Genomic DNA, 22,676 nt, shown 5'->3' on the forward strand with positions numbered 1-22,676 from the left:
TCCTCCTAGCCCTTCTTGCTACCTCCACAGGAGAGTATCCGCTGAATTAGGGGAAAGATGGGGCATGGCAAATGTAGTATTTCTCTATAAATAAGGACATTAGAAGACAAACATGACCAATGACCCTTTAAGTAATTACCACACAACAAAAACCAAGAAACACACAACAAAAATATAAGTAAGATTTCAAAGAACAGAAGTTCACGTGCATAATAATCCACACTCTTTGAAAACCTTGGTGCTATTTATTATTATACCTACACACAATTTAAAATACCCAAAGATATATAAAAGAAACCATACAAATTTTAAACACTTTTACAAAGATGAAAATACAAAGAAATGAAAACTCAATGGAGTTGATAATGAACACTCGACAGGGTCACTATGAGTCAGAATCGACTCGATGCCAATGGGTTTTCTCTGTTAGAATAACAGTGGAGAAAATGGATAAAATCATCATCAAAAAAAAAAAAAAACAACCAAAACCAAACCTGTTGCCATCAAGTGGATTCCAACCCATAGTGACCCTATGCCTAAAGCAAATAACTATTATAATTTAAGGTAATATGATCTTCAACTATTTGTCCTACATACTGTGCTATAATTTTATATTTATGAAAACTTTTACTTTAGGGAACAAAACTGACCATGACGCTCTTTCAGGAAAGAGAATTTGAGATGCATGATATAATGTGACGGGAATTCAGTGAAGCTCCTAAATAAACATTAACCTCATCTTTAGTCCCAGCTTTTCAAGCTTAGAGCTCTTTAAGTATTTCTGCTAATCTGAAACTATTTTTGGTTCACTGCTAACTTTTAAAATATCTTAAGACAATCGATGCAACTTAAAGTCTTTTTTTTCTGGTGAGAGGCCCATGTTTTGTCTTTAAACCAAAGCAGTAAGGCAAGTAAACGTTTCCTTTTCCAAACCCGACAGAGAGGCTATCCATTTGTTTTAAAATGCAGGGACTAGAACCACTGCAGTTAATCCTACCAATAGGAAGTTAAGGCTGCTGTGATTTTCCTTTACATACCAGAACATTAGATTAGCCTACAAATGTTGAATTTACAACCATTTAGGCTTAAATCACAGGACATAAATATTGCCATTTCCGTCTATATTTCAACTCGTTAATAAAACATTGTCTTCACAATCAATACTTGAAAACCTGGTAATACCTTTTGAAGTTTTAAGATAAAGTTAGAAAACACAACACAAGGCTGAAACGACACAACTGCTCCAAGGAAAGAAGCGCTGGAGGCCTCCAGAGTGGTTTTCTGGGTCTGCCTAGTGCTGGCGCTCTGCCCACGCCCTGCTCGCAGGTCTGCAGGACAGTCACAGGACAGGCATGGGCCTCCCAGCGCTCTGGCGCCCAAGGGCCTGGCCCTCTATGCCAACAGTGAGATGTGTGGTTTTGCAAGAATCCCTTGGTGCCAGTTAGCATATATCCTATTTGCTGCCACCTCCTTCAAGTCAAGCCCTTCCAGATAGGTGAAGGAGAGAAATGACACAACCTAACCTGAAAAGGATTTCCTAAAATCATTTTCTAGCATAAGTGGACTAGGCTTTGCAGCTATGTACCCGCTGATGTTAGCACCATATTTTAGCCTGAATTGAAGTAAAGATAAACTCTCAGAGAGTTTTCATACAATTACAGTTAACAATCTTGAATGGGGTGTTAACAGCAATATTCTTTCTGATCATTTAAGTAAGCTGGCTGAAGAGCCATTCACCCCCAAGTATTACCAAGTAATGTCACTAACGCTGGTCCTGTGAAAGGGCCGACATGTACTTCCTGGTAACTTGGGGGATGCAAGTGGAGTAATGGCCCATAGTGAGTCGTTACCACTAGAAATATGTTCTGAGCCTTTTTTTTTTTTTTTTGCTGTTCCTAACTCCAGTTAAAGATATCCAACAAGAACTGCAGAATACACTCTGGGGTCTGAAAGGAAACCAACCTAAGTATCTAATTCTACTTAGACAGTAACTTGGGCATGAACCAATAAATTATAAAGCGAGGTGTATAAGCTTTTAGCAAGGGAAATAATAAGGCAAAACAAAACTCTCATTTCTGAAATTCAAACTGTGTCATTACTGGGTTGAAGAAGTCAAAGGTTTTCATAAAATACATTGAGCCATTATCACAAGGCCACCTTACCAAATGGCATTGCCCAGAAATTCCATTTTTCAGGGCATGGTCAAGTTTTCTGTAGGCAATGCCCAGTCAATATCCAGCTCTACATTTAAACTAGATCAGTCTATCTGCCACCTGCTTATTAGACAGTCCATTTAAGAAAAAGGTGAGTGGGTTCCAACTATTTTAATATGTATAGCTAAACATGTCTCAAACCTGTACTTATCACTTATATAAAGGAACGGAGAGGGAAAGAACCTAAAAGTTGGTTGAACTTGAGGGGGCACGGGTTTCACCAAATACAAATGGAGTTTAGTTAAGAGATAACCAGACAAAATGTGGCAATTCTCTTAACTAGTTCCTAGAAGTGGGCAAGGTGAAACAACAACGTGTAAAATAAAAGACTTAATGAAAACTTTTCAAATTGCTGTCTCCCTTCCTTTAAAATCACATATACCAGAGATAAGAAATCTTAGATATCGCGAACTTTTGGGGGCAATAACAAAACTGATTTTTCAAAGGAGAATAATTATCATTATTTATCAAATAAAATATAACCTCGGGGTTTGAAAGATACTGGGATTCAGTCAATCTCGAGTCGGAGCTGGTCTTGGTGCTCATGGAGAAGTTTATCACTCAATTCAATCAAGAGTCTTCAAAACGCTCATCAGCAGGACTTTCCTCTGACTCTTAGGATTCAGAAGAAAATAGGCGTAACGTTCCCCTGCAGCCCATAGAAAGATTTTAGGGAAATAGTTTAAGGTTTGTACTAAAAACCTACAAATTCAACTGAACACTACAAGCCATTCTTCAAAAAACTCCATAAACAATCATTCTTCTTTTATAAATCTGTGGGTGCTGACTGCACCTACCTCGTAATATACACGGAGACGTAGCTATGTGCGCAAGAATGCAAACTAAGCTATAAGATCTTGCAGTTCGCTGTCAGACAATTCATTAACTTCCATGATCTTCTCCAAGTGTTCCATGTATCGGCCATGGTCCTGCAGGAAGTGAGGGACCCTCATGTTCTCAGTAACTGCCAGTCCTTTTAAGCGATCCACATCTTCATAAGAAACCTAAAAAAAGAAAAGGAAGATGGGTTAATTTTAAAACTTAACTACAAGGTACATTTTGAAGAGGAATCTCTCCCATGGATCTTAAATGAAATTTTAAATACACAGACTGTTTGCCAAATTACTTTAATATATGCAAAAATAACCAAAATCAGTGGCTTACTTTCTTTACTATTTTAAATAAGGATGTATTTACTGCCCCCTCATAACCTGACCATATAAAAAAGGATCAAAAGTCAACATCTGATTTAATACCCTATCTTATACCTACTCTGGCTGGAAATTATACAACTAAACTTAATATATACGCAAGTGTAATAGGGAGAATCTAAACAAATCTCCCGACTAAATCTAAATAAAATCAAGAAAACAGACAGGCTGTAAATACCATATTATCAAACTAGGAAAATCAGCACAATTATATATTGGATTCCTCTTTCTATTTCATTTGGGAAATATAATGATTTGTTTTAAATTCTTTTGCTTTTATTTTGAATTTTTGTGTTTTTTTTTTTCTGTTTTGTTTTGGTTTTGTTAAATTTTACATCTCTTTCATTCTCCTGTGTAAGAAGCCAGTCTTTCATAGGTATTTATACGAGCTTTAGTGATGGAACGTTTTAGAAGTTCTATAAATTATCTTTGCATCTTTAAATTCTAAAACATGGTTGAGTTTAAATATTCTCATTGTCTTCTAATTAGTATTCTTCCTGGTACAGAGGAAGGCTTAAGAACAAGAACATAAATCATGTTTGCATTATATCTGTATTTTTTGAGGTAGTAGGCAATGTTGTTGTTGCTGTTAGTTGCCACCGAATCAGCTCTGACTCGTGGTGACCTTATATGAATCAGCTCTGACTCGTGGTGACCTTATATAACAGAACAAAACACCAGCCGGTTCTGGGCCCCCTTCACGATCACTAGTGTATCCGAGTCCGCTGTTGTGGCTACTGTGTCCGCCCATGTCGATGAGCGTTCTCTTCGATCCTCCACCGTACCAAACATCTGCTGATATTGGTATGCTTTAGTAATTCTTAAACCATTGTGAGTTTATTATAGGAGAGAATGAGTAAATATATTGATATTTTTGGGAAACAAGGTTCTCATTTTAGGAGAAGGGAGATACAAATATGGAATGGGATAGGACGTGTGAAAGAACCTTGTGGTGCTAGATTTCAGCTGAAATGCCTGTTCGATTTAAAACAAATATATATGGTTTGCTCATTGAAACAGTCTAGGAACAACGGCATAGGGTAGTAACAAGCATTCCTTGTGCTCAGATCTTGTTTTGTAAATACCATTTACCACTAAAAAGAATCAAAGATTCCTGGAGAAATGACTGATCTCAGATTTGGGTAGGAAAAGTATAAGCCCCAAACATTTTAGTATACCAGAAAACATGGAGAAGTGTTTAAAATAAAAAAATTAAGGAGCAGGCGTTAAGGATTGAATAAAAAAGAATAAATGCATAATACTACTACTACAAATAGGGGAAAGGGGAGTGACAGAAGAATTGGAAAATCTCTGTTTTGGTACCATTAGAGTAATACTTGGGGACCTGGTGGCTCAATGGTTAAGAGCTCAGGCTGCTAACCAAAAGGTCAGCAGTTCGAACCCACCAGCCACTCCTTAGAAGCCCTATGGGGCATACTACTCTGTCCTATAGGGTCACTATGATTCGGAATTGACTCGACGGCAAGGGGGTTTAGTGTAATATTTGACTCAGGCAGAGATCATGAATGGATGTTAAAAGCACTTCTTGACAGGTTGTTGGGGAATGGCGCATTCAAAGGTTTATCACCCCACAGATTACTCATTAATGTGGTGGGGGAAAGGTACCTTTACAATGGAGAGATCTGGCAGTTACTAACTTAAACAGGTGTTCAAACACAGCATCACCAATAATGGGACAAAATGACATTATACGCCTTCTAATGTGATGCAACAGAAAATAGACAACGTAACTTATATAGTATTCTTGCAGAAAATGTTTAACCTGAATCTAATCATGAGAAACAATCTGATAATCTAACAATCCAGATTCTAGGAATTCTCAAGAATACTGTCCTGGACTATTTAAAGTGTCATGAAAAAAGTAAAGTAGACTGGATCTTAGATGGAAACCCTGGCGGCATAGCGGTTAAGTGCTCTGGCTACTAACCGAAAGGTCAGCAGTTTGAATCCACCCGGCGCTCCTTAGAAACTGTATGAGGCAGTTCTACTCTGTCCTATAGGATCACTCTGAGTTGGAATTGACTTGATGGGTTCTTTTTTTTTTTTTGGTATCTTAGATATTATTTTAAATTACTGATTAATTTCTTAAATAAGAAAATGGTATTAAGGTCATGTCAGAAAATGTCCTTGTTCTCAGCAGATACATGAAGTATTTAGGGATGAAATCTTAGGTCTATGGCTTACTTTAGAATACTCTCAAAAAAGACGTGTGTAAAAATAAAAACATATATTCCCAAATGTCTTATTCCCTTCTTTATCTTTTATTGGCCACAAAGAAATTTTGCAACTATCTTTGTTCCCTCCTATCACACAAAGGACACTTACTCTGACAATAAACTAAAAACAGTTTGACCCTGAGTCTTATTTAACCATGAAGTCAAGCTGGAGACCAGGCTGACCTTGTGTGTTTGGGGACTACGTGTTGGTTTTGCTCACCTTTCCCAGGGTGGTCAGCAGGTGAAAGTCAATGGTCTCTCTGTATCGCAGGATTTGAAGGATTCCATCCAAGTACACCTGGTCTTTACTGAAACACCCTGGAGGAACCAGAACACTGTTTACTTTCTGATGTTTAAGCAAAACACTAAGTAATTAAGCACTAATGTATTCCCTTTACAGGAACCAGTCCTGTATACAAATTCTAATTTGCCACAAGTGTATTTTTATTTAACTATCTTCCTAACAAAAAATGTAAGGTCTTGGGAGGAGCCATGATACACAGACTAGTAGCTTCTGTACTCCCAGCCCCCCACCTCAGTAACTAAAATAACATTTTTTCCATAAAGAATGACTAGGAATTTAAAACATACGACTTTTATAAATGATTATCCCAACCCCCCAACTCCCAGCCATCAAATCATAACTATAACGCGCATCCTGCAATGAAGGCATCTGGTTGGGGAGGGCTGGGAGCTGGTGGAGCTTCAGAGCAGTGGGTCTACAAGGGGGCAGTGTGGAGACATTTGATTTACATCAGGAACGGCTGTGGGGTATTTGGCTGCGGGGTATTTTCCGGTTATACCCCTCCTCCCATTAAAAAATGACTAAGGTTTGAAACCACTCTCTTCGTGATTCTATTTCTCCCTATGAAAACAAGAATCAGAATTCGATTTTAAAGCGTTTGATTTAAAGAATATGCAGGTCTAAAAATATAAAAACTGTGGATAGAAATAAAAAACCATGGCTAAAGAAGACATGAAAAGTAGGAACAGCTCAAGATCTGAGCAGAGTTAGAAGAGAATGTTCTGCTTACAAAGAAAACTTTTCTCCCATCCTGACGTAGCTTGAGTTTTTTAAAAATTTTGCTCTATTAAATGGACTAAAATTCCACCCACAAGGAGATTCACAGACTCAGGAACTATTACTAATTGTGTTAGAATTGATAACGGCATGGGGATTTTGCAAAAAAAAAAAAAAAAAAGCTGTTCTCATCAGAGATGTACACTGAAGTATTCATGGGTAAGAGGATAAGACATCTGGAGTTCACTCTAAAATACCACAGGAAAACAGGAAGCTGAGAGAATAGCTGAATCACAATTAGAAAGTGTTGATCATTGTTGACACAGGGTAATGTATTAATGAGCATTCAGCATATCAACTGTTCTACTGTGTATGTTTGGAAATTTCCATAATAAAAAGCTTTTTTAAAAAGTATGTGAAGAAAATAGACTAGACTTAAAAAAAAAAAGTAAAGTCCCTCCTCCATAGGGTCAAGGGCAATTCAAAAGCCCCTGCATCTGAATACAGAGTCCCAAAATACAGAAAAGGGGATCTAAGAAAGAGATGGAAAATGGCAGGCATGCTCTGTTGTCCTGAAAACTCAGCCTGGAGGTGGCTTTGCACACATGAAAGGCAGCAGACAGCCATCCTCCTCTTTCCTGCTTCCTGTCTCACCTGGTCTTGGCTCTCAGGCACCACCATACTTTACTGCAATTACATCACAGGTTGTTGTCGTTGTCAGCTGCCATCAAGTCAATTCCAACTCATAGCAACCCCGTGTATGCAGAGGAGAACTGCTCTGTAGGGTTTTCAAGGCTGTGACCTTTCAGATGCAGAGTCCCAGGCCTCTGGGTGGGGTGGAATCGCCGACCTTTCGGCTAGTAGTTGAGCATCAGATTAGTTTAATATATCAACACATTTTCTTCTGAAAGTATTTTTAAACTAGTTATTTATTTGGAACTTGGAAATCCTTACTCAAGCAAGTGATGGCTATGTTACCAGCCCAGCCCATATTAATTTCATTACATCATAGGTAAAAAATGTTAATGTGGGCTGGGCTGGTAACACAACCGTCACTGGCTTAAGTAAGGATTTCCAAGTTCCAAGTACTTTTAGAAGAAAATGTGTAAACATAATGAACTAATTTGAAAGCCAAAATAACTTTTCCTAATGCTTATCTTTTTTCCAAAGGCATTTTTGTATTGCCTTATAATCTGCTTCTTGTATTATAAAAATTAAAAAAAAATCTGTTTCTGGGCAATCTGAAGTCTTAACACTGCTGACAAAAATTTTAAACTTTCTATGAGAGTAGCATACTGACTTAGAACCAGAACTGCCTCTGAAGATCAACATGTACAGTAATTTGTACTCCTTGCTTTTATTTTCTTCAGACAAATAATAATAAACGGTGCTAGGAATCCCCAATGATCCTTTGGGCAAGGATCATCCATGGATGCCAAAACCATTACATGAAACTCTGCTGGAAAACAGGATATTCATTCACACAGGCTCTATAACCTCACAGAGCACTTATTAGTTACAAAGGTGGAAAATGTGCCTTCAAAAGGAAAGAGTTCACAGTCACCACCCTAAACAAGGATCAAACTCAGCATCTCCAATGGTGGGATAACCTATCATCACGTGGCTCTTGATGCAGTCCAATATTACTTACGTGGTATTGTTTGCCCTGAATCTAAATCACAAGCAATTGATCAAACACCTCCAGACTATGGGCCCTTCTGTAAGAATACTGGCCCAGACTTTCAATAAAAGGTCAGTATATCCTGGCCTATAGGGTTGCTATGAGTCAGAATCGACTCGACAACAACAGGTTTGGTTTTTTGGTTTTTTAAATCATGAAAAACAAAAAAGGTAGGGTAGATTGCTCCATATTAAAAGAGGCTAAAGAGATATAATCACCAAAAGTAATCTGTGAACCCTGTTTGATTTTTTCCCCCCAAATAGCTATAAAGAACATTTTTGGAACAGTGGGGAAACTTAAGTATGCTCTGTGTATTAATCGATATTACTGAATTAATGTTCATTTACTTAAGTGTGATAATGACATTTATGCTCAAGTCTGTAGGGATGAAATGTCATGTTTACAGTTTACTTTTAAAAAGTTAAAAAAAAAAAAACCATTGCCATAGAATCGATTCCGACTCATAGTGACCAAATAGGACAGAGCAGAACTGCCCCATATGGTTCCCAAGAAGTGCCTAGTTGATTTGAACTGCAGCCATAGCTCTTAACCACTATGCCACCAGGGTTTCCTTAAAAAGTCAAAAAGAATATTAAAAAAAAAAAAAAGATCTTAAATCAGCAGCCTAGCTTTACAACTTGAAAAACTAGAAAAAGAAAAGCCAACTAAGCCTAAAGAAGGAAATAACAAAAATCACAGCAAAAATGAATGAAATAAGAACAGTAAAACAATACAGAGTATCAATGAAACCAGAAGTTGGTTCTTTGAGAAGATTAATAAAATCAACAAACCTTTAGTTAGACAAAGAGAAAAAAAGCAAAGGTTCAAAGAACTAAAATCGGAAATGAAAGTGGGGACATTACTACCAACCCTTCAGAAATAAAAAGGATCATAAGAAAATATTATGAACAGCTGTACATCAACAAACTAGATAAATGAAATAAACAAATTTCTAGAAACATATACTACCTAAATTGACTCAAGAAGAAGTAGAAAATCTCAACAGACCCCTAACAAGTGAAGGGACAGAATCACTAATCAAAAAACTCCCAACAAAAAAAAGTTCCTGGACCAGATGGCTTCACTGGGGAATTCTACCAAATATTTAAAGAATTGATACCGATCCTTCTTAAACTCTCCCAAAAAAATAAAAGAGGAGGGAACACTTACTAACTCATTCTAAGAGGTCAGCATTACCCTGATACCAAAGCCAGTTAAAGCCACTACAAGGAAACTACGTACCAATATCCCTTATGAACACCAAACCAAACCAAACCCAGTGCCGTCAAGTCGATTCCGACTCATAGCGACCCTTATGAATAGAGATGCAAAATTCCTCAAAAAAAAAAAAAAATTCTAGCAAACTGAATCCAATATTAAAAGGATTATACACCATAACCAAGTGGGGTTTATCCCAGGAATGCAAGAGCTGTTCAACATTAGAAAATCAATCAGTGTAATTTGAACAAAGGAAAAGAAGCACATGGTCATCTCAATCAACACAGAGAAGGCTTTTTACAAAATACAACACCCTTTCATTATAAAAACACTCAACAAGCTAGGAATAGAAGGCAAATTCCTCAATATGATAAAGGGGATTTATGAAAAACCCACAGTTAACATCATACTCACTAGAGAAAGTCTGAGAACTTTCCCCTTAAGATCAGAAACAAGACAAGGGTGCCCACTCTTACACTGATACTCAATATTGTACTGGAAGTCCTAGTCAGAACAATTACACAAGAAATAAAAGTTGCAGAGTACACGCTTAATACAAAACAATCAGTTGAGCTTCTAAACATTAGCAACAAGGAATCTAAAAAGGAAGTTAAGAAAGAAGTTCTATTTACAATAACATCTAAAAGAAATAAACACCTAGAAACAAATTTAACCAGGAAAATGAAAGACTTTTTCACTGAAAACTACAAAACATTACTAAAAGAAATTATAAAACCCCTTGCCGTTGAGTCGATTCTGACTCATAGTGACCCTAGAGGACAGAGTAGAACTGGCCCATAGGGTTTCCAAGGCTGTAATCTTTACAGAAGCAGCCTGCCACATCTTTCTCCTGCCAAGCAACTAATGGGTTTGAGCCACAGAAAAACAGAAAACAACAAGCGTTGACAAGGATGTGGAGAAATTAGGGCCCTCATCCATTGCTGGTGGGATTGTAAAAGGGTGTGGTTACTATAGAAAACAGTATGGCAGCTCTTCAAAAAGTTAAACATAGAATTACCGTATGATCCAGCAATTCTTCTACCCAAAAGACAAACAACCTGTATGTCCATCAACAGATGAATGGATAAACAAACTGTGGTATATATGTACAATGGAGTATTACTGAGCCATCAAGAGAAGTGAAGTTCTAACCCATGCTCTGACATGGATGAACCTTGAGAACAGTACGCTGAATGAAATGTCAGTCACAAAAGGACAAATAGGTTATGATCTCACTCACATGACATGTCTAGAACAGGCAAATGCACAGAGACAAAAGGTGATTAGTGGTTACCACTGGCAGTGGAAGGAGGAAATGCGAGTTACTGCTTAAGGGATACTGCGTTCTGTTAAGAAAGACAAAAAAATACGGAAACAGATGGTGGTGTGGTGATGGTCACACAACATGGTGACTGTGGTTAATGTCACTTGTACATGTAAAAATAGTTGAAATGACAAATGTTTTGTTATATATATTCTACCACAAGAAAATTAAAAATCAAATAGAACACCACCAAGAAAGTGGAAAGACAACCCAAAGAATGGAAGAAAATACATTTATCTGACAAAGGGCTTGTATAACTCTTACAACTTGATAATAAAAATGCAAATAACCTAATATAAAAATGTGCAAAGGATCTGAATAGACAATTCCATAAGAAGACAAACAAATGGCCAGTAAGCACATGAGAAAATGCTGAATATCACTAGCTACCACGGAAACGCAAATCAAAACCACAAAGAGATACCACTTCGCATTCACTAGGATGGATATAACAAATTTTTTTTTTAATGAAAATAACAAGTTTGACAGGATGTGGAGAAACCGAAACTCTCACTTTTGATAGGAATGTAAAATGGTGCAGACGCTTTAGAAAACAATGTGGCAGTTCCTCAAACGGTTAAACGGTTACGGTACAACACAACAATTCCACTCCTAGGTACACACCCAAGAGAAGTGAAAACACACCCACACAAAAACTTGTATACAAATGTTCTCAGCAGCATTAACTCAACAGCCAAAACAGTATTTGGAAGCAACCCAAAAACTGATCAACTCATATATGGATAAATAAAATACGGTACACATCCATACAGTTGAATATTATTCAAGAATAAAAATAAATGAAGTACTGACTCATGTTACAACATGGATGAACCTTGAAAATATTATGCTAAGTCAGTCGCAAAGAAAAAAGCCAGTCACAGATGACCACATTATTATATGATTATTATATGATTCCATTTATAGGAATGTCCAGAATAAGCAAATCTATAGATACTGAAAGTAGAATAGTAGTTGCTTAGAGTAGGGGTTGGAGGACTGGAATAACTGCCAATGTGTATGTGTTTCTTCCTGGGGTGAAGAAAATATTCTAAAATTGATTGTGGTGATGGCTTACAATTCTGTAAATATTTTAAAAACCACTGAATTGTACACTTTAAATGGGTGAATTGTATGAATTATATCTCAATAAAGCTGTTTGCAAAAGTCAAAGAGAAAGAAAGCAAAATTGGCAAAATGTTAACAATTGGTGAATCTAAGTAAAGGAATGTATGGGTGTTCATTCTACTACTATTTCCATATTTCTGTAGGTTAGAAATTTTTCAAAATGAGCTGGGAAAAAATAATGCTAAGGAAATATGCTTTGGGAAAACTAGCACAGACATCATATAACAAAGGTTTAATTGTTCATAAGCGAGTGAATGCTCTGATTGGGGAATTAGGAAGTATCCAAAATCACTAGAAAACAACCCAGTAAGTCAGAAAACGTAGAGTCAGAGACACCTACCTGGTTGGGAAGTATCAGTCCATCCCCTCTTGGCCCGTACGCAATAATCCCATCTCGTATTGGGGTCCTTGACAAACTTGCCAATATCTCTGAAGAGTTCGCAAAAAGACATTTGGCTGGCTCGATAGACAGTGTAGTAGAGGAGGGCAGCTCTCCATAAAAAGGGGTCTTTTCTAAACAGGACACTGTGAATACTTGCCAGTCCTTCCTCTGTGGGGTTGTTTGGCTTCAGCTCATGTTTTTTACGGCCAGTCCAACTGTTCCATGGCTGCTGGAGGTTGTTAATACCTCGAAAATAATGTGTGCCTGTGGAGAAGAAAAAGCACATGTATCACAAGAAATGCCACTCTTGTTTTAATTCTTCTCCAAAAAAAGATTCCATCAACAATTCTAAAACCCATCTGATGTGTCTCTTCAAATCAAAAGAGAAAATGATCTGATTCTAAAGACTTTTGGGTTTGAAAGAGTACTGCCTTCAGACAGAGCACATGTCCCATTAGAGGAGGTATAAGCTTTGTAACAATTTACGTTTTAAAGGGAAGAATCATAACTTAATATTTGAAAAGAATCTTAGCACTTAATTCAACTCCAAGGAGTTAAAGTGGGGGAACTGAAATCCAAAGGTTAAATGATATTCCAAACTTAATACAGTTAAACAGTGCCTTAAGAAAATCTAATTTGGAATGATATATTATCTTCAGTCCAAGTGAAAATTACCAAATTCATGACTTTTTGCCAAATAGTACTAAGAAAAAACCTTTTATTAAAAAAAAAAAAAGACTTCCTTAAAGTGACTTCCTGATAGTGTAAAGGAGCAAAAGGAAAACGGTTGCCCCTACCTATTTCATGCCTCAGCATTCCCTCCAGCCAGTGCTCGCGTGCAGTGGAAACATTGATGGTCAGAGTTGGACATCCATTTACTACCGTCATTGAAGCTCGGGAAAGCAAGTCCTCAGTGAGATGAACTACAATCTAAGGAGCAAGAGGAAAAAATACATTTACATAAAATAAAATGTAAAGGTAAGGGGGGAAAAGCTTTCACAGAAAACAACGGACCCATAAATTAACACTTTTTTTTATTTGTTTACGCCCACCTCGAATCTCCCAGAAACCAAGAGGACAAAATGTAGAGTCAACCGCCTTTGACCCTTCCGATTTCCAGTCTTTGGGAACCCAAGAACTTTTATTGGGTTGTAAGAAAAGTAGATGGCTGTGCTGAAGCAGACACCAAGGACTTAGAACTGTACCCCGGTGTGTTCTCAAATACAGTCCCTGGCTAAAATGCCGCAAAAAAAGGTACAGGAGTGAGTCCTGTTCATTGCAGATGGTTAAGGCTTATTTCGTGACTGACTACTAACAACTTACTACTAATAAGAGAGGACACTGGGACAAATCTCTTTATTAATAATTCTCATAAAACAATTCACATCACCCCTCAAGCTATAAAGAAACAGCAATAAGAAAAGAATAGGAAGACACTGAGCACAACAAAACAATTCTATGCATCAAGAACTTAGGTGTATAGTATTTAGTGACAACCTGGGTGACTAATGAGCAGGGTTGGGCAAGCAAAACCTGCAGGAAAAAAACGTGTGGCAGTGACGGAGAGTGAAAATGCCACAGTCACCTCCTCGTGTTCACAGGAGACTCACCTCACCCAGGCAGCCTTCTTTCACCATGTACTTCCTAACATGACTCCAGATTCGCGTTTTGGACAGCAGACTACCACCAGTGGCCTGTTCAAATTTTTCATAACTTCCATATTTCTGTAAAGTCAGTTCCATAATATTGATGGACTATAAAAGAAACAAAGATAATGAAAGAAAGTAGCCTCATATTACCTTGAGATGGGTAACAAGCCATTTGTTATTTATCATGACCTGTTCTGTGTTTATTGACTTCCAAATTAAACACATCTTTCTAATCCTAAACAGCTTTCCTTCATTTTCACAAATGCCTGTGTACTTAGAAATACTCTCTCTCCCTTAGTTCCTTTCTCCTAACAGAGATGTTCAAGTACCACACACATTGTCAACATTTGACAGGCTGAGAAGCTACAACAGAGTGGTTCCTTGGCTTCTCAAAGATCATTTGATGATTTGGCAGAACTCAAGAGTGGAAAGTATGCCTCTACACTATCCACTAGATTATAAATACCATTTGGAAAAAAGAAAAAAATCAAAGTTTTAAGAACATACAAAAGAATCAACCAGTCTTTTGTGACAAGCCTGCAAAATCTAATGTTTTCTTGGGTTACTGTTTTTCAGAAAACAATCTCAATGTTATTAAGAACACTTTTTTCTTTTATTCAGGGCTATCATAAATTTTCACATCAAAGGAACATGAAAGTTGAGATATTTTTCTCTAAATACAGATGCAGAATGAAAGACCACCAAAAAAACTGGTAATGAATCACAAATCATCAGTATCTACATAGAAGCCCGCCTCTTTGCCTAAACAAACAAAAAAGCCCAAACCCATTGTCATCAGGTCAATTCCAACTCACAGCGACCCCATAAATTTGCCTAAAAGAGGAAAACATAAGAAGAAAAGTGCTTTTCAAAGACCTTTTGGGTAAGAAGCTAGAAAATTCATATACATTTTATGTAAATTCTGTAGTTTTTAAGACTGTCATCAGAATAGTGACAAATTAAAGGTACAGGTTCTAGAGTCAGGCTACCTCAGTTGAAATCCTGGCTCTGTCACCTTTTGGTTGTGTAATCAAAAGCAAGTCACTAAACTTGCTACTCAGTCTCCTCCTGGGGATAACAATAATGTTTGCTTCATGCTTTTGTGGAGAATCCCGGAACATAATAGTAGTCAAAACATGTTAGCTATTACTGCATCATCACCATTGGTATGTTACCACTCTTTATAAACAGCAACATTGACAGCAACACGCATGACGGAAAAGTTCACATACTTTAAGTTAGAATTTAACATATACATCCCCATTGGAGAAATATTCATTTCTAATAAACTAGGCAGGTATAAAGTTATCGTAACAAGAAAGACCTCAGTAGGCTGTGCCTGGCTTCTGTTCCCAAAACCGCTGTTAGATAAAGCCTTGCTATTCGAAGTGTGCTCCAAATTTTTTTTCTATTATAACTACTGCTTACAAATTTTTTTAAGTATGTACTTAATTTTGGATAAAATTAGCTTTTAGGCATATGTTTACTCAGAAGAAAAATGTGAGTTCTGGTTATTATTTATTATAACAGATAGGAAACAGTCTAGAGAAGAAAAACTCAAATCTAGGTGATCCTTCTCATCACAGATAATTGATACCAGTAGAAGTCTGAGTGAACCTTTTCATAAAGAGGAGGGAAAGATGTGATTGAGAATTATGTGCTGAAAAAAGTGCCCTGTAAACAGAACATGAAGAAAACGTACCTTGACAATTTAATGTTTTAGGACATTTATACTGAGGTGCTAATAATGATCCATGGAGAAGGCACAATTCAGAATAAAGTTATAATAGTAATGAACCCAAATAACTACTATAAAATATATAAAGTAAAAAAACTTAGAAATGTGGGATAAAAAGAATAGAAATAATTGTTGGGAGGGACATTAATAAACTACTCAGTTTTTCTTTTTTTTTTAATGTTGAGACTATACACAGCAGAATGGACCCCAACAGTTTCTACATGTATAATTCGACACTGATTACATTCTATGAATTGTGCAGCCATTCTCTCCCTCCTTTTCTGAGTTGTTCCTCCGCCATTAACATAAATTCACTGTCCCTCCTAAAGTTTCTACCTAATCTTTTGCATTGCTGTTGGCAATTTGATCCCATACAGATAGTTCTTAAAAGAGCATACTGCTCAAGGCTGACATGCTTTACTAGTTAAGCTAAACTATCATTTGGTTTTAAGAAGACTTTAGGGGATATTTTTGGTTTAAGGTTTAAAGATTATCTCAGGGCAATAGCTTCAGGGATTCATCCAGCCTCCCTGACTCCAAAAAATCCAGATTCCACGAGAGTTTGAAATTCTATACTGTATTCTCCCTTTTGATCATAATTTTTCTATAGAATCTTTGCTCAGAACGTGCAGTAATGGTAGCCAAGCACTATCCAGTTCTTCTGGTCTCATGGCAAAGGAGGCAACTGTTCATGGAGGCAACTAGCCACATATTCTATATCCTCCTCCTATTCCTGACTCTCTTTCTTCCTCTGTTGCTCCTGGCGAAGAGACCAATTGTTGTGCCCTGGATGACTGCTTGCAAACTTTTAAGACCCCAGGCACTGCACCTCCAACTAGGTTTTAAAACAGAAGCACTAAACACATTATTAGGCCAATTAACTGGGATGTCCCGTGAACCCATGACCCTAAACCTCCAGACCAAGGAAATAAATCCCATAAGGTGTTTGATGGTATATAAGCAGCCTTAGCAGCTACATTTTTTTTTTTTTTTTTGGTCACTGTTGTAAATATCACACAACTTTTGCCAATTCAACTTTTTACAGGTGTATAACTTACTGACGACAATTACATTAATCACCTGTATAACCCCACCCTTAATCATTTCAATTTTTCCATCACTGTAAACCAAAACTCAATACTCCATAAGCAATAATTCCCCGCTCCACCCCCAACCCTGGTTAAGCCATTGTTTTTGACAAACGAAGAAAACAAACTAGAGAGGGATTTGAAGAAATTCTTAACAAGGATGAATAGATAAAGCAGTCTTCAGAGAAAGGTTTCAAAGAAAACCTTATTAAAGTAATTATGAAATGCTAACTCTTATGTTCAGTGTGAATTTGGTGGAACTCAAACAAGAAATGGCTTTATTTTTTTCTCTCGAATCACTGCTTTCAATTGGCTATCCAGAATAGCCCTTTACTATCTCTGAATATCTCAACCACTTCCTTTAGCTTTCCAACAACTTTCAAGTATTAAAAAAAGGTCCACTCCAGGTCAATTTCACCCAGTTTAAAACTTCAATCACACATTCAATTTAAAGCTCTTTTCCCTCTTGGAACCGACTCAAAAGCAATGGGTAGGTGAGGCCTGGCCTGAGGCCAAAAGGACCTTCACTGGGAAGGGAAGGCACAATCAGTGATTTCATTCCTCTCATTCCCCACTCTGTTTTCTGGGCCTCCCTTTCCTTTCAGTGTACTTGGTTTGCATGCTGAGGCGGACATATCACTGTTTTTCAAGGCCCCAGAACAGAGGGCTCCACTGCACAGTTCCTGACTAGCCCCCTTCCAACAGACTCTTGCTTCCAACAGCTTCTAGACAAGAAGCCCCCCAGAGAGGGCTAGTAACGAAATGATTTCTTTGAAATTAAAAAACCCAACTGGGAACACCTTAAATATCTAAGTTAATTGAGTTACTGCACATCCATTATATGAAATGTATACAATCATTGAAAATGATACTGAAAAAAATGAAGCTGATAAGAGCTTTTCATGGCATGAAAAACTGTGACATGTATACAAAAGTAGACTGAGCTCAGTTGTGAATACTATTATGTATAAAAAAAAAAATTTAAGAGAAGGAAAATACACTAAAATGGTAAAAGTACTTATCTCTGGGTGGTGGAATTATGGGATTATTTTCTTCTTCACATTTCTCCAAGTTTGACCCTATAGGACAGACTAGAACTGCCCCATAGGGTTTCCAAGGAGCAGCTGGTAGATTCGAACTGCCGACCTTTTGGTTACTAGTCAAGCTCTTAACCACTGTGCCACCAGGGCTCCAAGTTTCTATATGAACATACATTACTTTTATAACAGGCAAAATTGTTTAAGTACCCTCTACTCTGGAATCTCCAGGCCCTTCTGTTCCTCATCTAATTATCTCCTGCCACTTGCCAGTTAGTCACTGATATCCCTTTTCAGGAGTACTTGCATTCAAAAGGAAATATATGGGGGAAAAAAAACAGTAAAAACCTAAAACGGAGAATTTCTAGATGAGCTTTTTCATCACGGCAGATTCCTGGTGGGGAAGGGTGGGTATGCCTTGCATTATTAAGGTCACTGCAAGGGGCAGACAGCCATTTTCCTCATCTGTGTGAAAATCTAGCCTCAACTTGCCCACAGACACCAAATAAACTGTTTCCTTCCAATTCTAAGAATAGCAAAAATAAACATTACTTCATTATATTAAGTGATGTGACATTACATATTTTCATAAATCACTTTTAAAACTACTAGAACCAATACTTCTTAATATATACACACCTGTTCCTATAGTGAGTCAGAATCAACTCGACAGCAATGGATTTGGTTTTTGTTTTTTTTTTTTTTTGGTTTATCCCCGAGACAGGGAAGAGATTGGGTGGGCTAAATTAAATAAAGGCTACATTTCAAGGCCCTGTGTGCTTGACCAGCTATAATTAGTCTCTGAATCTACACCTAAGTACAAACTACCATGTAACTTTTGCTACTGGCACCCAAAAACTACTTATAATTAACAAACTAAGTGCTTAGACAAGATAAGGGGCTACATCTCAAGGCCCTGTGTGTTTGACCAGCTATAAATTACTGATAATCTTCCTGAGTTGTTTTTGCAAGGCCTCAGCAGGTGCAGAGCATACACAGTAAAGATCAACGTGGCCTATGGATGACCTTCCACATAAGGCAAACATGAACAGAGACCCTTCGCCGGGGCTCAAAACAAGATTCAGAGGTATCACGCATGCACAATATCCACATCCCGGCAGCCTTTGTGACAGACTCCATCTTAGTTCCAGAAACCTCTACGAGGAAGTCCATCTTGAATTCTAACTGCGTGCTTATGTGATTTCCATAACCCCTCCCCTTCTAGAAATCTCCACCCATCTAATGAATAAAGATAATGCCTTTTTCCCACCTAATAACTTTTATAAGCCCTATGAAATCCTTTGTCCAGAGAGAGACTAGAGGCTAGCATAGGTGGAAACCCCTTTCTCTCTCTCCTTCACGAGCCTTTTACTTTGTCTCTAATAAACCTTTGTTCGTGTGGAATCTCTGGGCCTTTTCTGGTCATTCTTGGTCAGAAGAAGGTAAAAACCTAAGCAGCGCTCAGTCCGGAGCTGGGAAGCCCTATCCTGTAACATCCCTACCATGCATGCCTCAGTTCCCTGGTCCACATGAATCTGTCTTTGGAGCTTTCCTTTGTGTCCAACTTAGAACTCTTGAGTTCCACAAGACACAGTAGCAGTTGGGACTATACCTCGAACCAGAAATGGGTTGAAATACACTCCCAAACATAATTGTGCCTTTTTGAAAAATACTGGGCCAAGAAACTATGTATTTTTTGCTAAATTGTGAAACTGTACCTTATCTTTACCCATAAATCAATCATGTATGAATCCTTCCTCTTTAGAGAATAAGAGGATACTATTTTTAATAAAGTTCTGTGTATTTTACAGGCATTAAAAAAAAAAAAGATTTTCAGAGAGGTGGAACTTAGAGCAAAGAGGAAACATACAAAATAAACAATTGTTCTACAGGAAGGAAATCGTCCTATATCTCTGCTAATCTGGATGTCACTTATAACGCTACACAAAACAGAACAGAACCGTTATTCAGAATGCTACACCACTGCCATCTCATGGTCTTGTAGGAGTACTCTCAAAAAAAAAAAAAGAAGTACTCTTATTCTTCTTTATTAAAATAAGAATAATAATCAAAGTCTTTTCAAGAAATGGTGCTGGGACAATTAGATATTCACACATCAAAGAATGATGCTGGATCCCTACCTCATATCATATATACAAATTAACTCAAAATGGACCAAAGACCAAAACGGAAGAGCTAAAGCTATAAAATTCTTAGAAGACAATACTGGTGTAAATCTTTGACCTTGGATTAGGCAATGATTTCTTAGATATGACACCAAAAGCACAAAGCAAAAAAGAGATTAGTTGGACTTCATCAATATTAAAAACTTTCGTGCTTTTCAAAAGACACCATCAAGAAAATGAAAAGACAATCCACATAATCAAAGAAAATGTTTGCAAATCTTTTATCTGATACGGGACTTGTATCTAGAATATAGAAAGAACTCCTATAATCCAACGGTAAAAACATAACCTATTTAAAATATGGGCAAAGAATCTGAATAGTTTTCAGGAGACTATACAAGTAGACATTAAACAGATGAAAAGATTCTCAACATCATTAGCCATCAGGGAAATGCTAATCAAAACCAAAATGAGATACCACCTCTCATGCACTAGGATGGCTATAATTAAAAACAAACAAAAAAATGAAAAGAACAAGTGTTGGGAAGGATGTGGAGAATCTGAACTCTCATATGCTGTAGACAGGAATACAAGATAGAGTTGCTTTGAAAATCAGTCTAGCAGTTCTTTAAAAATAGAATTGTTATTAGTTGCCGTTAATTCCGACTCAAGGGGACCCTATGTGTGTCAGAGTGGAACTGTCCACCACAGAGTTTTTAAGGCTGTGAACTTTCGGAAGCAGAGCCCCAGGCCTGTCTCCTGAGACACCTCTAGGTGGATTCCAACTGCCAGTCTTTCAGCCAGTAGTCAAGCACCTGACCATCTGCACCACCTAGGGACTCCTTCAGAACTACTCTATGGCCCAGCAATTCCGTTCCTAGGTATATACCCAAAATAAATGAAAACATATGGCCACACAAAAATCTGTACACAAATGTTCACTGCAGCATTATTTATAATAGCCAAACAGTAGAAACAACTCAAATGTACATCAACTGATAAATGGATAGAAAAAAAGTGGTATATCTATACAATGGAATTTTAGCAAAAAAAAAAAAAAATGAAGTACTGATTCATGCTACATGAATGAATCCAGACATTATGCTAAGTTAAAGAAGCCAATTGTAAAGGGCATATATTGTACGATTCTATTTATATTAAATACCCAGAACCCTGGTGGCGTAGTGGTTAAATGCTATGGCTGCTAACCAAAGGGATGGCAGTTCAAATCCGCCAGGCGCCCCTTGGAAACTCTGTGGGGGCAGTTCTACTCTGTCCTATAGGGTTGCTATGAGTCAGAATCAACTCGACGGCACTGGGTTTGGTTTTTTGGTTTACCCAGAACAGGCTAATCCATACAGACAAAAAGTAGACTGGTGATTGCCTAGCACTGGGGTACAAGGAGGAGTTTGGAGGAAATGGGGAGTGACTGCTAACGGGTACAGAGCAGTTCTTTTTAGGGTGATGAAAATGTTCTAGAATTAGTGGTGATGGCTACATAACTAAATATATTAAAAACCATTTAACTATTAAATGGATGAATTGTATGGCATGTGTATTATATCTCTATATCAATAAAGGTTTTTTTTTTTAAGTAATAATCAAATAGCACAATGTAAAAAACCATTAATCCAGAAAATGAAACATCTCTCTATATAAAACTTTCAGTGTTGTCTTGTATGACACAACGTAAACTTTCTGGGAAATCTCAATCTGCTGAATTGGTCTACTTTCTGTGTACTTGATTATCTTGTTTACTGTTTAGCAATCTGGAAATCCAACCGTCAATTCCGAGCCACTTCAATAGTCATGTGCTAAAAAACTACCTCCCTTCTCAACTGTAGTTTCCACTCAGTAAAAAACTATACACAATGAAGACACTAATACAATATGAGGCAGGGTGATGACGTGGGAAGGCTGGGAGTCAGGAGCCCTGGCTTTGTGCTGGGGTCCCAGCACTTGCTAACGGTATGATCTTAGGTATGTCATTTTACCTTTCTCAGGTTTAGTTTCTTCACTGGCAAATGGAGATGAAAATCTTTGTCCTACTTACCTCACGGGTTTGTTAGGATGAAATCAGAGGAGACAGAAAGAAAGAGAAAATGGCTGTGAATGTGTTCTGTAATCTATATTCCATATGACTACACCTTATTTAAATTTTAGAAGAAGACTGCTGGGTTTTAATTTCAGAATTTAAGGTAAGTGAATTGCCCTCCAACTTTTTTTTTAAGGCAAAAAGGGAAAGTTTAATGAATTTGACAACATTAAACCTAAGAACTTCATCAAAAAATACTGTATGATGAAAAGATGTGCCACAAGCTGGGAGAAACTATTTGCAACACATTAGTATCCAAAATACATAAACAACACCTAAACATGAATAAAGACGAAAAAAATGTACATTAAAGCCATAATGAAATGCCACTTAACACCCACCACCTCAAGCTTTGGAAATGATGACAAGGAACCGGAACTATTTATTTAGTGGTGGGAGGACATACTGCCGAGCGAGGAAAACAACAACAAAAAAAACTTGCCAGTGAATACATATGGTAGTATCATTTAAATAAAGTTCAAAAACTTACAAAACTAAACCATACATTATTTAGGGAAATAAACATAT

The 22,676-nt window shown here is 37.3% G+C and overlaps 1 protein-coding gene across 3 annotated transcripts in view; it reads right to left on the reverse strand.

The window, feature by feature from the left end:
* Positions 1-268: 268 nt before the first annotated feature.
* MATCAP2 (microtubule associated tyrosine carboxypeptidase 2) overlaps positions 269-22,676 on the reverse strand; it is a 54,190-nt gene continuing 31,782 nt past the window's right edge. For 2 of the 3 annotated variants that reach the window (XM_049894143.1, XM_049894141.1), the window contains exons 3-7: positions 14,026-14,169; positions 13,213-13,345; positions 12,374-12,679; positions 5,882-5,979; positions 269-3,217 (exon numbers count right to left, since the gene is read on the reverse strand). In XM_049894143.1, the coding sequence (XP_049750100.1) occupies positions 3,056-3,217; positions 5,882-5,979; positions 12,374-12,679; positions 13,213-13,345; positions 14,026-14,169 (843 nt within the window). In that variant the 3' untranslated portion in view covers positions 269-3,055. The remainder of the gene's footprint in view (positions 3,218-5,881; positions 5,980-12,373; positions 12,680-13,212; positions 13,346-14,025; positions 14,170-22,676) is intronic. The other variant, XM_049894142.1, reaches the window with a different exon arrangement.

Source organism: Elephas maximus, chromosome 8 (genome assembly GCF_024166365.1).
Source record: "Elephas maximus indicus isolate mEleMax1 chromosome 8, mEleMax1 primary haplotype, whole genome shotgun sequence".
NCBI lineage: Eukaryota > Metazoa > Chordata > Mammalia > Proboscidea > Elephantidae > Elephas > Elephas maximus.